Source organism: Dipodomys spectabilis, unplaced genomic scaffold, assembly GCF_019054845.1.
Source record: "Dipodomys spectabilis isolate Male_0828 unplaced genomic scaffold, ASM1905484v1 ptg000340l, whole genome shotgun sequence".
NCBI classification, from domain to species: Eukaryota; Metazoa; Chordata; class Mammalia; order Rodentia; family Heteromyidae; genus Dipodomys; species Dipodomys spectabilis.
In genome coordinates, this window is record NW_024871017.1 from 1,309,551 (window position 1) to 1,324,462 (window position 14,912).

General features: G+C 42.2%; 1 protein-coding gene across 2 annotated transcripts in view; it reads left to right on the forward strand.

Annotated features, from left to right (window-relative positions):
- Med12l (mediator complex subunit 12L) overlaps window positions 1-14,912 on the forward strand; it is a 231,938-nt gene that overhangs the window by 19,567 nt on the left and 197,459 nt on the right. For both annotated transcript variants that reach the window (XM_042665626.1, XM_042665625.1), the window contains exons 3-4: window positions 3,610-3,801; window positions 8,372-8,531. In XM_042665626.1, the coding sequence (XP_042521560.1) occupies window positions 3,610-3,801; window positions 8,372-8,531 (352 nt within the window). The remainder of the gene's footprint in view (window positions 1-3,609; window positions 3,802-8,371; window positions 8,532-14,912) is intronic.

Sequence of the window (14,912 nt, forward strand, 5' to 3'; positions counted from 1 at the left end):
GGTGTGAGTCACCGGCCTCAGCCTGATGCTTTATCTCTTGATGTGAACAGCTAATCATCCTTGGTTCTCAATGTCGTTTTATGTCAAATTAAATAACTTAAACAGCATTTACAACCGTTTCTATCAAGTTTTCTTTGAGATTTACTCAAGGATGCAAGTCTTCTAAGGGAATTGGACTTTATACATATGAAACCTATGAATGATGGTATGACTCCTAATTAGGCCTTTTCCATATTCTTACCAAATAAAATACGTTCCAAATAGCTTTGGATGGATGAAAACGAGTACTAAATGTACTTGTTTGAAAGCATATAACTTGTTTGAAAGTTAGAGTAGATGTGGTGGTGCATGAGTCTAATTCCACCTACTCATGGAAGCAACCTGGGCAAAGTTAGTGAAATATTACCTCAAATAAAAAATAAGAAACTAAAAAGGCTTGAGGTGTAGCTCAAGCGGGGTGCTTTGGGTTCAGTTTCCAGGCCCACGCCCCCTCCCCCCCCCCCAGTCTGTCTTACACACACTACATTCTCTTTTAGAAGACGGTTTGGCAGTGCTATTGAAATCTCTGAATTGTGGATTTGGAGGTCTAGAAATCTATCTTAAAGCTATCCCTGCATATGTCTGAAGCACAACAGATGTGAAGGGCTATTTGTTTTAATGTTATTCATAGTAGGACAAATTTGGAACAGAAGCTCCAAATGTTCCTTAACAGTAGCTTAAGTGAAAGATGATATAGCCATATTATAGTATGTAACTTTGTGTTATGAAAAATGAAGTTAGCCATATGTAGACATGGAAAGCTCAGACTGTGAGTGTTCATGAACTATGTACATAAAAAAGAAAATATGATAATAGATACTTCTTGTCCTTGTTAATAATTGCATACTTGTTTGCCTTGTTTTATTCTTTAGAATGTGCTATTTTATACATTATGATATAAACCTGAGTTATCTGTCTATGCCAGTTAATGCATGAATAAATAATAAATGAATAAACACCATGGTCTCAAAATTAAGCCATAAATTAAACCAGATAAAATATGTCTAAATGTTAATGTGTGGAAAAAAATTTAAATGTTACTGTCTGAGTTATGGTAATGCTTACCTGCATTACTTGGGAGGTTGAGGGAAGAGAACCTTTGAGTTTGAGGCCAGCATGGTCTACAAAGCAAGACACTGTCTCCAGAGGCGAAGTGAGTTACATTAAATATTATAAACATGTTTAGATTTTTTGAGTCCCAATTGTATTTTCTTCTTTTGCTTGAGAATTTTGATTATAGTCTACATTTGTTTAAAAGCTTTCCTAGCAGGGAGCAAAATATGGGTAGTCATTCTAATCCATTGCTGTCATTCAGAAAAAAGTACAATTGATTGTTTAGACTATGATTTTTTTATTTCTATGCCTTTATTATCATTAAATTGCTCAGTTATATTGCAAATGTGAGACCTTTCAAATATCAAACAATCTGTGTTTCTAGGTGTGCTTAGTTCAGAGAGCAGATACCAGTTGAAAAATTTTAAATCAAACAATTAGCTGTTTGTGCCTGCTTATTTACAATTACACTTAATTTATTCACTAGAAGTTTTGCAAATATTTGCTTGAAACATAAAAACTGCAATGAAGTTGTTTCGTTTTTAAAAAAGAGTATCTCCATCTTTTCCCTACTTACTCTAGCTTTTATTAGATCAACAATCCAAGACAAACTTTTAAATTACATATCAATTACAAGAAGTAGGGAATGCAACACACATTAAAAAAAGTTGCGGTCAGGTGCCAGAGATTCACACCTGTAATCCTAGATACTCAGGAAGCTGAGATCTGAGGACCACAGTTCAAAGCCAGCCTGGGCAGTAAGGCCAGTGAGATTTTTTTTTTTTTTGGCTGGTCCTGGAGCTTGAACTCAGGGCCTGGGCACTGTCCTTGAGCCTCTCTGTGCTCAAGGCTAGTGCTCTACCCCTTGAACCACAACACCACTTCCAGATTTTTCTGTTTATGTGGTACTGAGGAATTGAACCCAGGGCTTCATGCATGCTAGGCAAGCACTCTACCACTGAGCCACCTTCCCAGCCCTGCCAGTGAGATTCTTATATCCAATTAACTACCAAAAAAGTTGGAAGTGGAGTTGTGACTCAAGTGGTAAAGTGCTAGCCTTGAGCACAAATGCTCGGGGACTGTTCCCAGACTCAGAGTTAAAGTCCCAGGACTGATGGGCACATACACAAAAAGAAATTATGCCAATGTTTCATCTTGGGAGATAAACTTGGCTAATGGCTTATAACTGATCACAGTGTGGAGAACAAGCTGTTGTGACCACATAACTGTTAACTAAGATGTGATTGCTTCCCCAAAACATAGTTTCTTTTTTCCCCTCCCTCCCTTCCTTTCTCCCTCCCTCCTTAACCCCCCCCTACCTCCCTCCCTTCCCTTCCCTTCCCTTCCCTTCCCTTCCCTTCCCTTCCCTTCCCTTCCCTTCCCTTCCCTTCCCTTCCCTTCCCTTCCCTTCCCTTCCCTTCCCTCCCTTCACCTCCCCCCCTCCCTCCCTCCCTCCCTTCCCTTCCTTCTTTCCTTCCTTCCTTCCTTCCTTCCTTCTTTCCTTCTTTCTTTCTTTTTGGGTCCAGTCGTGGGGCCTGAACTCTGGGCCTGGGCACTGTCCCTCAGCTACCACTTGAGCCATAGTGCCACTTCTGGCTTTTTTTTTCTGCTTATGTGGTGCTGAGGAATCAAACCCAGGGCCTCAAGCATGCAAGGCAAGCTCTCTACTACTGAGCCACCTTCCCAACCCCTTGTTTCTTTTTCATAGTTGCTACTGTTTGCTAACCATGTGGTTGTTTGTATCATATTATTTAAATTCTATGAGAATGAAATGTAATGCATTTATAAGATTCTTGAAGGTTTCAATTATTGTGTTTTTTTTTTTAATAGATGTACTGCTTAGATGATACTTTATTCCTTGCCTTCTTTGTCTTCTTTGCTATTGTCCTTTTCTCCACCCTTTGTCCGTGTTATAATTTGGATAATGCGAAAATGATAAAATAGTTTACAATGCTTTCTCTGAGGTCTTGTTAGCTATACAGAGCAATCCTACCTCTGTGGAAATCCTTGTACTCAGAGATTGACAGCCCAAGTACAAATGTTAAGCAACTAATTTAATTGTACCTTTTGTAATTTTCCATTACAATAAATACTTTCCAAAAACTTCACTAAGTATAAGTACAGAATTTCATTTCCAAACATATGTGCTATTGAAATGCAACACGAATGATTACCGTCTGGCTGGGCTGTCTCCATTGGTACGCACCACCTTGCAGGGAAATTGTTTTTTCCAGTTTGGTGTGTAGGGAGAAAGTATCCCTGAAGGTAGAGGCAGAACTCATTCCTTGCAATGTATTTAGAGTGTTACTCATTTCTTCTTACCAGAAATATCTGAAGACTGCTCTTCTTTCCTTGGCTTCTTGTTAATAGTAAACAGAGGTGCTGTGTGACTTTTTGCCTAGTGTTAGTGTGTGGCGATCACACTGCTTGGCTTCAAGGACTAAAATATATAGTACTGAGATACTTGCTTATTGTCTTTAACCTTTCTCTTTTCTTTTTTCCCTCTTCTTTCTACAGATTGGAGCTTATTTTAGCAGCATATTAGCTGAGAAACTAAAGCTTAACACTTTTCAAGATACTGGAAAGAAGAAACCCCAAGTTAATGCTAAAGATAATTACTGGCTTGTAACAGCTCGATCTCAGACTGCAATTCATAATTGGTTCTCTGACTTAGCAGGAAATAAACCACTTGCTATTTTGGCAAAAAAGGTATCAAACACTTCTTACATTGTTATAATTATAGTTTTATAAACTTGAGCTGTTTGCGTATATATTGGAGTGTTTGAGTATTTATTTTCCCTAGTCCTCTCTAAAGCTGAGGCTCAAATTGCAGGTATACAATACAAGATGTGTCCGCTTTGTGCTCTTTGTTGATTTGTTGTGCTCAGGACCTCTGTGAATGAATCCAAGTGGTCCATACAGCCAGCAGTTTCTGTAGATTCTAGATACACAAGATTTTAAAAAGAGATTTAAAAAGAATAAGCAGTAAGACTTTTTTTCTTTTATATTTTTAGCTTCCTTAGGTCAGTATGTCCAAGATGTGATAAGAAGATCCTTTGCTTTGAGGTTATTTCCTTGTCTTTAAAAATACCCATCCAAATGCTTAAAGCGAAGTCTGCTTCCTACAAAATGAAATAAGATTTTGACTTTACGTGTGCTTGCTTTTATAAAAAAGCTTTGAACAAAATGTACAGATTTCTTATAGTTGCCAGCCTTCTTTTTGGAGGGGGCAGTTTGTATGTTAAGAGGTTCTTCTACAATCTTTGCCTTTGTTTTTTTTCCTTCTTGGGGTATAATTAATATACAGGTTGAAAAATCTTACAGTTCAAACATCACCAATTGAGAAGTTAGAAATCTGCCTCATAGTCTGTATCTCTGCCTTGTTGCACACCTTTGCATGGTCTTTTTCTCATGTTCTCTGATGCCCTTTGTTGTTAGGGGCTCTTGTTTTTGCTTCTTAGCAGTAAGAGCTCATTTCCAGCTGTTATAGGCTCACTTTGGAGGCTCCTTTGCTTGTTTGTTTTCTAAAGTAACTCAGAATATAGTGCCCAATCTTTTCTTGGCTTTATATTGCCCCTATAATCTTAGCTACTCAGGAGGCTGAGATCTGAGAATTGCTGTTGAAAGCCAGCCCAGGCAGGAAAGTCTGCCAGACTCTTATCTCCAACTAACCACTCAAAAACTGTAAGTGGAGCTGTGGCTCAAAGTGGTAGAGACACTAGCCTTGAGAAAAGAAGCTCAGGGACAGCGCCCAGGCCCTGAGCTCAAGCCCCATCACTGGGTGGGGGAAATCTATCTCTATCTCTATATCTATCTCTATCTCTAGCTCTAGCTCTATATCTAGTTCCCTACTATCATAACATTGTATCGCCTTAGATAGATTCTAGTGGTTAAAGGCAACTGAAATCATTGAAAAGCACAAGACTTGGCATCACACAGTGCTACTATTTCCATTCAGCTAAGCAATGTAACACTTTATCTCCAGGAGTGAACACTTACTTTGTAAGTCCCATTGATTGTACCTAAAGCTTATGTAAATGATAGGACACCTTTTAGTGTTTTATGGGTTTTAACTACAGTTCATATTCTTTGTGCTGCCAACCTGGTATCTTTTTAGATTTTCCTTTACTATAAATATTTAGAGTATATTTTTGGCTGTTTCCCTAAAGTGAATATTGATGCAGGGCTTATGCCTCTGTTCTAGAGGTGTAGGGGTCTCATCTTTAGGAGATGGATCATGGTGCAGTGTATTAGCTGCTGTTCTGTCCTTTCTTTATTAGCAGCTGCCTCTGGCCAAGTCAGGTAGGTGTTCCTTAGGTAAGCTCTGACATTAATTCCTTGCAAATGTAGATACTTATTTTGTGGAAGCATTGAATATACCTTGAAATACTCTTGGGCATTTCCAGACCTCTTCTCCTCAGCATTTCATCATCTGAAGGTGGTTAAAGCTCTTTCAGAGCTGGATGGGAAAAGGATTATATACTCTTGAGTATTCTTCATCTGAAGGTATTGATCTGTGAGATAGCTTAAGTCAGGTAAACCCATGATCCTGAGTCATCTTTGAGTTCTTATCTAGACACTGAGTACTTTGCTGAGTGGGGGTGGGCCATGATTTTTACTTTGTGTTACATAAAGCCCACGGGCCTGTGAAGGATATTTCCTTCACTCACAGGCTTGGCTAGGGGAGAATGGAAATTCCTGCAACCAGAGGGGTTTTTGTACCTCTTGCAGAGTTACTCCTGGTGCCTTGTTTACTGCCCTGTGGCTGCTTGGGTCATGGGCTTCCTTTGCTTGTACCCGGCTTAGCCATTAGGAGATGCTAATGGTTAGTGCATTCCAGGGGCAGTCCCTTTGTTGGTGGAAAGCCACACACATCAGGCATCTAGACTTTGTGTTGGTTCTTAGATGCAGCTCTGGATTGCTGAGTCAGCTAGAAGTTAAGTCAGATGGTTGTTTCACTAAAAACATGAAAGGCTTCCTTGTAAGGAAATCCAAGTGAAAGGATCATTTCTTTTCCTAGTTTGCCAAAACTGCAGATTTGACATCTTTGATGGGTGTCTTCTTCCTTAATTCAGTAACTTCTTTCATATGTGTGTTCTTACAGCTTCTGAGGCCCTTGACTTGAGTCCACCAATTCTCTTAGGGCTCTGCCAGCAGGAAGGTTAATGGGCTTATTTTAAAAATTGCTTCCTCATTTCACATATTCCCATGTTTTACCTTCCTAACAGTTGCTACTCAAAAGAAATGTAGGCAGCCAGGAAAGGTATTTAGTGGTGACTCTTTGGAGCTGACAACTTTATTTTGCATTTACCTTGATGTTTTAACCTTTTGTTATATCTCGATGGGATTTAACCTGACTTGTACCCATACTGTATGTTCCAGTGAAGAGCAGCTGCTTTGGCCTTGAGCTGAATATTTAGCCCTGCACTTTTCCCTGGCTTAAGTGAAAGTAAAACTAGTGCCTTGTGCGGCAGCATGAAAGTTAGCTGCTTTTATAAACTAAAACTTCAATCACTGTCTTCTGCAGAGAGCAGGCCCATGAGACTTTTATTTTCCTTTTAGTTGTGTTGTACAGTGCAGTTGCCTGTTGCAGGTGGCATGTTCTGATGTTCACACCCAAGAGAGGAGCTGCATGTGACCAGAGAAGTCCCTTCTGTTGCCCATAGAATACAGTGCATGGATACCTGGCCATCGGTCCAAAGCTGGAGGAAAAGAGAAGCAGCTTTTCTCTTTTCCTTCAGCTTTGGAACAGATGGATATTTTTCTGGTAAAATAGTTACATTGTTGACAATGTTATCAGGCACTTTGTATTCAACACTGTTTTGTAGAATGGGAACTTCTTTGTACGACTACTTAAAGATGATAAAAAATTAAAAAAAGATTAAAAGACATTGATTAAAAAATAGTTACCTTGTCAAAAATAATTATCTTTTAATTCTATAATCATCTAGTACCAAGTGTGTGAATAGTCAAATGTTGTAACAAATAGAGAAGTCTACAGTATAAATGAAGATTCGATGAGTTGTGCTATGTAAGTCAGCTGGTTGGAGGCCTTTATTTTTCAGAACAAAATCAAGTTAAGAGTTTGAGGCCAAGAGATCGGGATTCCTTCACAACCCCGCTTAAGGAGGGTCGGACCCATAGCTTAGAGGTGTTCTTTTGGTGTGAAGAACTCCTTGAAGCTCGCAGTAAAATAGCCCTTGCTATAACTTTGATACACCATTTGTTTTGCATGCCCTAGATGAGTGGCCTTGGTATTCCCAGAATTCATAAATGAAGTCGGAGCCCTGCCTGGGAGAGGCCTGTGTCCTGGGGGTTGGTCCTTGATGACTTCATGGTGCCTCACAGCTGGTGGTTTCTCCACATTCCTAAATCGAGTAGATTATCTGGATGTTTAGGCTATTCCTACCCTATTTATGAGGTATTGTGGAAGAATGAATCAACAGTTTTAAACCATTCAGTGGTACATTGGGATACTAATTTGTTAAATTCCACCTTTGTGGTCTGGAAGAAAAAATTGTCTCAAGTGCGTACTTGAAGAACTAGCAAATTAATTACTTGGCTATTTCTAACTCGGTGTTTTTTGTTTTTTTGTCAGATTCACTGATCCTTCATCTTAGCCTCTATTTTAAATTTTGGGCCAATGGCACTTTTGAGAAGCTTTCTGGAAATGGTTACTCCAATGAATGTTGAAGTTAGGGGAAAAAAAGTGTTCATGGATAAGACATAGAATAGAGACAATTTTTCACTTGATCTGTCCTTTCCAGTTTTGAGATACATTGTTTGGAAAACTGTCATAAAATTATTTTTTTCTCCTCTGTTGATGAGTAGCTTTTAGCATTGGAGAACTTGAAGATAATTTGTTCTATAAGTAAGACAGCACAGCTGATGAAACTGTTTGCCATTGTATTAATGATCACTGGCTTAAAGTATTCCATTAAAAATACTGTTTGGGGCTGGGAATGTGGCTTGGTGGTGGAGTACTTGCTTAGCATGCATGAAGTCCTGGGTTCGATTCCTCAGTACCACCTACACAGAAAAAGCCAGAAGTGGTGCTGTGGCTCAAGTGGTAGAGCGCTAGCCTTGAGCTGAAGAGCTGAGGGGCAGTGCCCAGGCCCAGAGTTCAGGCCCCACGACCAAAAGAAAAAAAATACTGTTCAAATATCTGTCCAATGTGTGCTTTCTTGTAGTAACGTCCAGCCTTTTTTCTTTGCTTCCCTTCTCTCTTTAAGTCTGTCAGTCATAGCATGTGATGGTTATAAATGTTATTTCTTTACAGGTTCCCATTCTTAGTAAAAAAGAGGATGTTTTTGCATATCTAGCTAAGTATTCTGTGCCAATGGTTCGAGCAATGTGGCTGATCAAGATGACCTGTGCCTATTATTGTGCTATTTCTGAAGCTAAGATTAAGAAACGTCAGCCTACTGATCCAAATTTGGGTAAGCGATTCTCTATTTTTTTCTCTACCTTTCTCCTTTCCCTTTCTTCCTTGACAGGATGTTATTATGAAGCCCTGGTTGGCCTATAACTCAAGGTAGACTCTCAAGTGCTTGGTTAGACTCTCTTGGTTAGACTCAAGGTAGACTCTCAAGTAGTGTAACAGGCATGTTACACTACTCCTGGTTTCTTTATTTTATTTGGGTTTTGTTAAAAGACTTAATCCCTAAGCAGTTGTACAAAGACGCTTCAATTCAGCATGCCAATTTATGAATATAATACATTTTGATCAGTGTTCTTTTCCTGTATTTTAAAATACATATTTAAGTATATGACAAGGTCGCGTTTTTGGCTCTCCAATCTTGTTTTACTATCATTTTGTTATGCCTGGGTATCTCTTGTTCTCTCTGCTGTCTTCAGCACTTTCTTCAGCATAGCCATAAAGTACTAAGTACAAGCAAGTGCATGCATATAGATGCATTGAGTAGCTTGAAGTTGTGTACAGTGCAGAAGATTAACTTAATAGATTTTGTGTTCTGGCTTTGTTCTGCATATTTGGGGTGGGATTGACTATTAAGTGTAACCTCTCCTAGTGTTGGTTTGGTGTCTTCCTTGATGGCTGTTCTTAGGGTTTGTGAGATGTTTTTAGTAATGATGGCTTTTATTCCTTTGTAATGGAAACATATGTTTTATTTTCAGTTGCTGTGTTTAGCTCAGTTTTGGAACATAGCTATCAAGCGCTGTTGTTTGATTTTATTGAAGGCATTTTTATCTAAAGTTAAGTGGAATAATAGCAACAAAGAACACATAGACCTCAGTGTCTTCATGTAGAGTGACTATCTAAAATGTAGGTTAAGTGGATTGATGCCCTGGGGCATGAGCAGCCAGCTGAGATGAACTCAGGCATTGTGTGTTGGACAGCTGGCTGTACGGAGGGCCTTGGGTCTATGGGTGAAGTTTCATGTGCAGTTTCAAGGGGGAAAGGGAGTGAGATGTTTGTTTTTGACAAATCTGAACATCAGAGTAGAAATTTCAAGTAGAGATAGAGCAGGGAAGCTCTATAGAAGATTTGTAATCCATAGTCCAAATGAGACCTGAAATAGAAGATTTATAATCCATAGTCCAAATGAGACCTGAAATAGAAGCAGTTCATAGGTTCTTTTGATTTTAGGAGATACTATCAAATTTGCAAGTGATGCTTGCTACGTGAGGTAACATACTGGAAATAATATGTATTTGGTTTTGGATATCTACAGAGTTGAACTAATAAGTATTGCTTTTAAAGGAACAAGAATGTCTACGTGTTTTACATGTTTTAGACTCTAACAGAACAACCATTTCAAGCAGGCTGGGTAATATAACAATGGAACACCCAAACTTCCATTGAGTGATTAAAGTCTTTATAAACGGATTAGGAAATAGGACTTTACCGTTCATGACAGAACTTTGTACACTTATTTGTGGGAATTTATCCTGGGAGAAGACTATTGCTGAACTGAGTAATAATATTGGAAGTGTTTTTGCTGTTACAGTTACCTTAGGGAATCTTGGATGTGTGCCCAACAGGTGCTCACTGCACGCCTGTGTTGTGTGTGCCAGGGACGAGATGTAAGTTCCTGGAGTCAGCTTCCGTCTGCAGTTGCCTGTCCCCTGTGCGATGCTGAGGCTGGATCAGCTGGTTTGTGTAAGGGTGTTTGCTCCTTCACAGGTCTTGTGGCCTGTTGATTCTCTGTCATGTCACTGTGGCACAGTGGCATCATGGTTCCCTCCTCAGTGAACATTTGCTAGGCTCTGCACACATGCTGTCCACTTTCTTACTTTTTTGGGTACTCTATGAGATAGCTGCTTGTTTCTGATTTCACAGAGAGAGGATTTGCATGTGCAAGTGGTGCAGGCCTCAGCTCGCAGGTCCAACGTCGGCTTGAAAGCCTGAACCTGGATGCATGGTTGGTGGGGACCGGGGAGGCTGCAGACCCTGTCCTGTAGGTGTTTGCACGGAGGCTGCAGGCCCAGATGATCGGAGAAGGACTTGAGACGGACGTGCTGTTTCCCAAGGGAGACTCACGGAGGAAGCAACGTGGAGAGTTCAGTTTTGAAAGAAGATTTTGGGGTAAAATGTCAGGCCCCTGACTTCATTGCTCCTCTTGTGGTTCTCCACTTTTTCATGGTTATAAACGTCCATGTGTACCTCTAGTATTTACAGGAAAACGTTCTCTCCCTTTGAAAGCCCTCTGAAGGAGCTGGGTAGCTAAGAAAATTATTGGAAGTGGGGGATGGAGGTCCATTGTGGACATCCATTTCTGGATCCTGTTGGCAGGACAGCATGTCCAAGCAGTGCACCTCCAGTGAGTTCCCCGGGGACTCTGGAGGGTGTGGCTTGCAGAGCTGTTGCTTCAGAAAATGAAGCTTCTTGTCTGAGTTAGGTTTTAGTGGATAACACATACCCATGGCCAAAACACACAGCATGCACACGAAGTCACTTCTCCACCACTTGGCTGCATCCCCTGACCCTGTGGCCTCTTACCTGTCTTGCCTATCTCCTGAGGTCCATTTCATGCACTTTTAAAATAGTCCTTCCAAAGCTCGGTACGTTTTTACACTGTGTATCCACTAGCGTGTTCTTTTAATGATTCTAAACCCTTACCTTTATAAAATCTGGGTCTTTTTCTTCTTCCTGCACAGGTAGAGAATTTACAACAGCTGTATTTAGGACCTCTGGGGTACACTTGGTCCTGTGACCATGTGGAATTACATTCTAGCGCAGAGTGGGAGACAAGCTATAGTTTATTTTATTTATCTATTTGTTGTGCAGGTCCTGGGGTTTGAAGTCAGGGCCTATGTGCTGTCCCTGAACTTTTGTGATCAAGGCTAGTGCCCTCCCACTTGAGCCACAGCTCCACTTCTTTTAAGTGGTTAATTGGAGATAAGAGTCTCATGGACTTTCCTTACTGGGCTGGCTTTGAACTGTGCTCCTCAGATCTCCATCTCCTGAATAGCTAGGATTATAGGTGTGAGCCACTGGCACTTGATGCAGGTTTATTTTTGCTCCACAGAAGATTGGGCTTCAAGAGACATCAGTGTAAAGCTTGCTTCTTCTCAGTTTCATTGCTGGGGTGGGGACTTGGTGGCAGACACTTGTCTGTGTTGCTCTCTCCTGCCTCACCAGACCCTCCGACCTGGTTCTTCCCCCCGCTTGAGGCGGGCCTGGTGCTGGCATTGCCCACACACCAGGGTGGCAGAGCAGAGAGAGTGTTCTGCGTACAGAGGAGCCAAGGGTGGGCTGGGCTCTGAGAGTACTGTCTCGCTAGAGGCGTCCTCTCCTGGGGCAGCAGAACCCCAGACTTGGTCTCAGGGTGGTGATGTCTCCTAAGGGGTTAATTAACTATTCCTCTTGTAGTTTACATAAAAACACTGCCCTTACTATTCTGTGCTAGGAATATTTCACCATGCGATGGCTCAGATATCTACAAAAATCTGAAAAGATGGGAGAAACCCTGTGACCATTATGTTAGTTGCACACCGTTTATGATCTCAGGCCTTGGCAGAGGTGAGGCCTCCAGGGCGCCCAGTGTCTCTCTCAGCTGGGGGGGGATGTGGTGAATACGAACTTCTCATTTTAAGGGCTAGAATGGGGTTGATAGAGAAAAAGGACTAGGAGATAAAAGCTTAAGCCTAAGTTAACATGTTCACACTAAAATAAGAACTAAAGCCCTAACAGAGAGGGGTCTCCATCCTCTCCAGAAGTTTCCAGGGGAGGCAGGCTGGGTAGGGCCAGGACTGTCCATCCCCCATGCCCCCATGAAGCTTTGTCCGCTGCTGAGGTGCGCTTCCTCCCCCCCCCCCCCTGCCCAGGCCTCCCCCCCCCCCCCGCCCCCCCCCCCCCCCCCCCGGGTCATTTATATATTGTTGCTGCGTAGTGGCCCCTCTGCTGGTTCCCTTCATTACCTCCTCAGCCCAGCATGCTCTGCACAAACACAGCTGTGGCTCTTCCTGCCCATCTCCCTCCACCTTGGCTGGGCAGAATCTCCTTCTACTCAAGGCTGCGTTCTCCTCCTCTGTGGTTTTCTCTTCACCTAGTCCTGTAAGTCAAACACGTTTGATTTCTCCTGGGGGCACTTATTCTGTGCAGGTTATAGGTTCAGGATGATCTTAATTTATGCATCTGAGCTTGCTACTCCTTTCTTAAAGTCCTTCAGTGGCTGTTAATTACTCGTCATTGAAGATATTCCGTGGCCTGTCACTGGCTGGGTCATGTGCCTGAGCTGCCAGTTACAAGTACAGATTTCTGGGCCCCACTCGGGGCCTCTGGAGTTGGAGCTGAAATTTGTTTCATCGGCGCCCTCTAGAGTTCATTTTGTAGTCTAGCATTTGAGGACCTCTAGTCTGAAGTGCCTTCAGCTTCTGTCTGTGGAATGTCTTAGAACCTTCCTTCTAGTGCCCCTCCTCCACTCTCTTCCATGCCCCAGGGCAGGTCAGAGCCCTTCCCCCTGCTCCTCCTGTTCTGCACCTGTGTGTCTCCTCACGGCCCCAGGATGGAGCTGCTGTGTTCATAGAGACCCTGTATCTTCCGATCACTGCAGTAGGTGTTTAATATTTGCTGATAAATACTGGTGGCTTTTCTCTATTACTTATTTTGTCTTGAACTATTCTTTCGATTCCTAAGTAGCAATACTGGGCACAATGTCATTGATAATAAAAACAGTTAAAAGTAACGGCAAAATCAGATATTCGGTACTTGACATTTAACCCTCACATTATACAGGTTTTTAGGGGAAAACTTAAAAAAAATGGTTTTGGTGCCAATACTGTAGCTTGAACTTGTTTAACTTTTTTCCTCTCAAGCCTGGTGCTCTACCATCTGAGCCACACCTCTGCTTCTGGCTTTGGAAATAAGAGTCTCATGGATCTTTTCTGCCAGGCTGACTTGGAACCTTGATCCTCAGATTCCAGCCTCCTGAGTAGCTGGGAGTACAAATGTGGGCCAGTAGTATCCAGCAGGATGAAGAATTTATTTACTTAAAAATTTTAATTTTGCCAGGCGCTGGTGGCTCACGCCTGTAATCCTAGCTGAGATCTAAGGATCGTGGTTCAAAGCCAGCCCGGGCAGGAAAGACTGTGAGACTCCTATCTCCAATAAACCACCAGAAGACCAGAAGTGGTGCTGTAGCTCAAGTGGTAGAGCGCTCGCCTTGAGCTGAAGAGCTGAGGGACAGCGCCCAGGCCCAGAGTTCAAGCCCCACGACCTACCAAAAAAAAAAAATTAATTTTAATTAAAATTTTTTTTTGCTGTCCCTGAGCTTTATTTGCTCAAGGGTAGCACTCTACCACTTGAGCCACAGCACCAGTTCCAGTTTTGTCTGAGTAGTTTTTTTTTTGTCAGTCCTGGGGCTTCTACTCAGGGCCCAGGCACTGTTCCTGAGCTTCTTTTGCTCAAGGCTAGCACTCTACCACTTGAGCCACAGCGCTACTTCTGGCTTTTTCTATGTGTGAGGTACTGAGGAATTAAACCCAGGGCTTCATGCATGTTAGGCAAACATTCTACTACTAAGCCACAAACCCAGCCTTTTTCTGAGTAGTTTATTGGAGATAACAGTTTCCTGCCCTGGCTGGTGTCAAACAGTGACCCTTAGATCTCAGCCTTCTGGATAGCTAGGATTACGGCGTGAGCCACCAGTGCCCAGTGATGAAGACATTTTAAAAGCAGAAATGTGTTTCAGAAACTTAGTGCTCTGTGGTGTATTTGCACCCACAGCCTCCCCTACCCTCGCCTCTCTTACTCCTGTCTTGCCAGGGACCACGCTTCTCACTCAGAGCGCCGAGTCTGGCCCACCACCTGACTGTCACCTCATGTTGTACCCGGCCAGCAATTTGCGTTTGTGCTGTTCTTTTCAGTCCAGACCGCCCATCGGGCTTCCCACCCCTTTCCACCCTGCATGCAGAGAGCATTGCAAAGAGGGCTGTAGGTAATCGGTGACTCTCACGCAGGCTCCAACTGATGAGCTACTTAACGCCTTCATCATGAACATTTCAGATACGATGGTGTAGAAGTGCATCATAAAGCCTGTTTGCCCTCTACCTATCTTTGTAAAAATTACTACATATAAAATTATTATAAAAATTATTTAAAATGTTTACTTTTAAAAATTGTTATTTTTAGGGGCTGGGAAGGTGGCTCAGTGGTAGAGTGCTCGCCTTGCATGCATGAGGCCTTGGGTTTGATTCCTCACCACATAAGCAGAAAAAGCCGGAAGTGGTGCTGTGGCTCAAGTGGTAGAGCGCTAGCCTTGAGCTGAAGAGCTGAGGGACAGCGCCCAGGCCTAGAGTTCAGGCCCCAGGACCGACAAAAAAAATGTTATTGTTGTTATCGTGTACAGAGGGGTTAT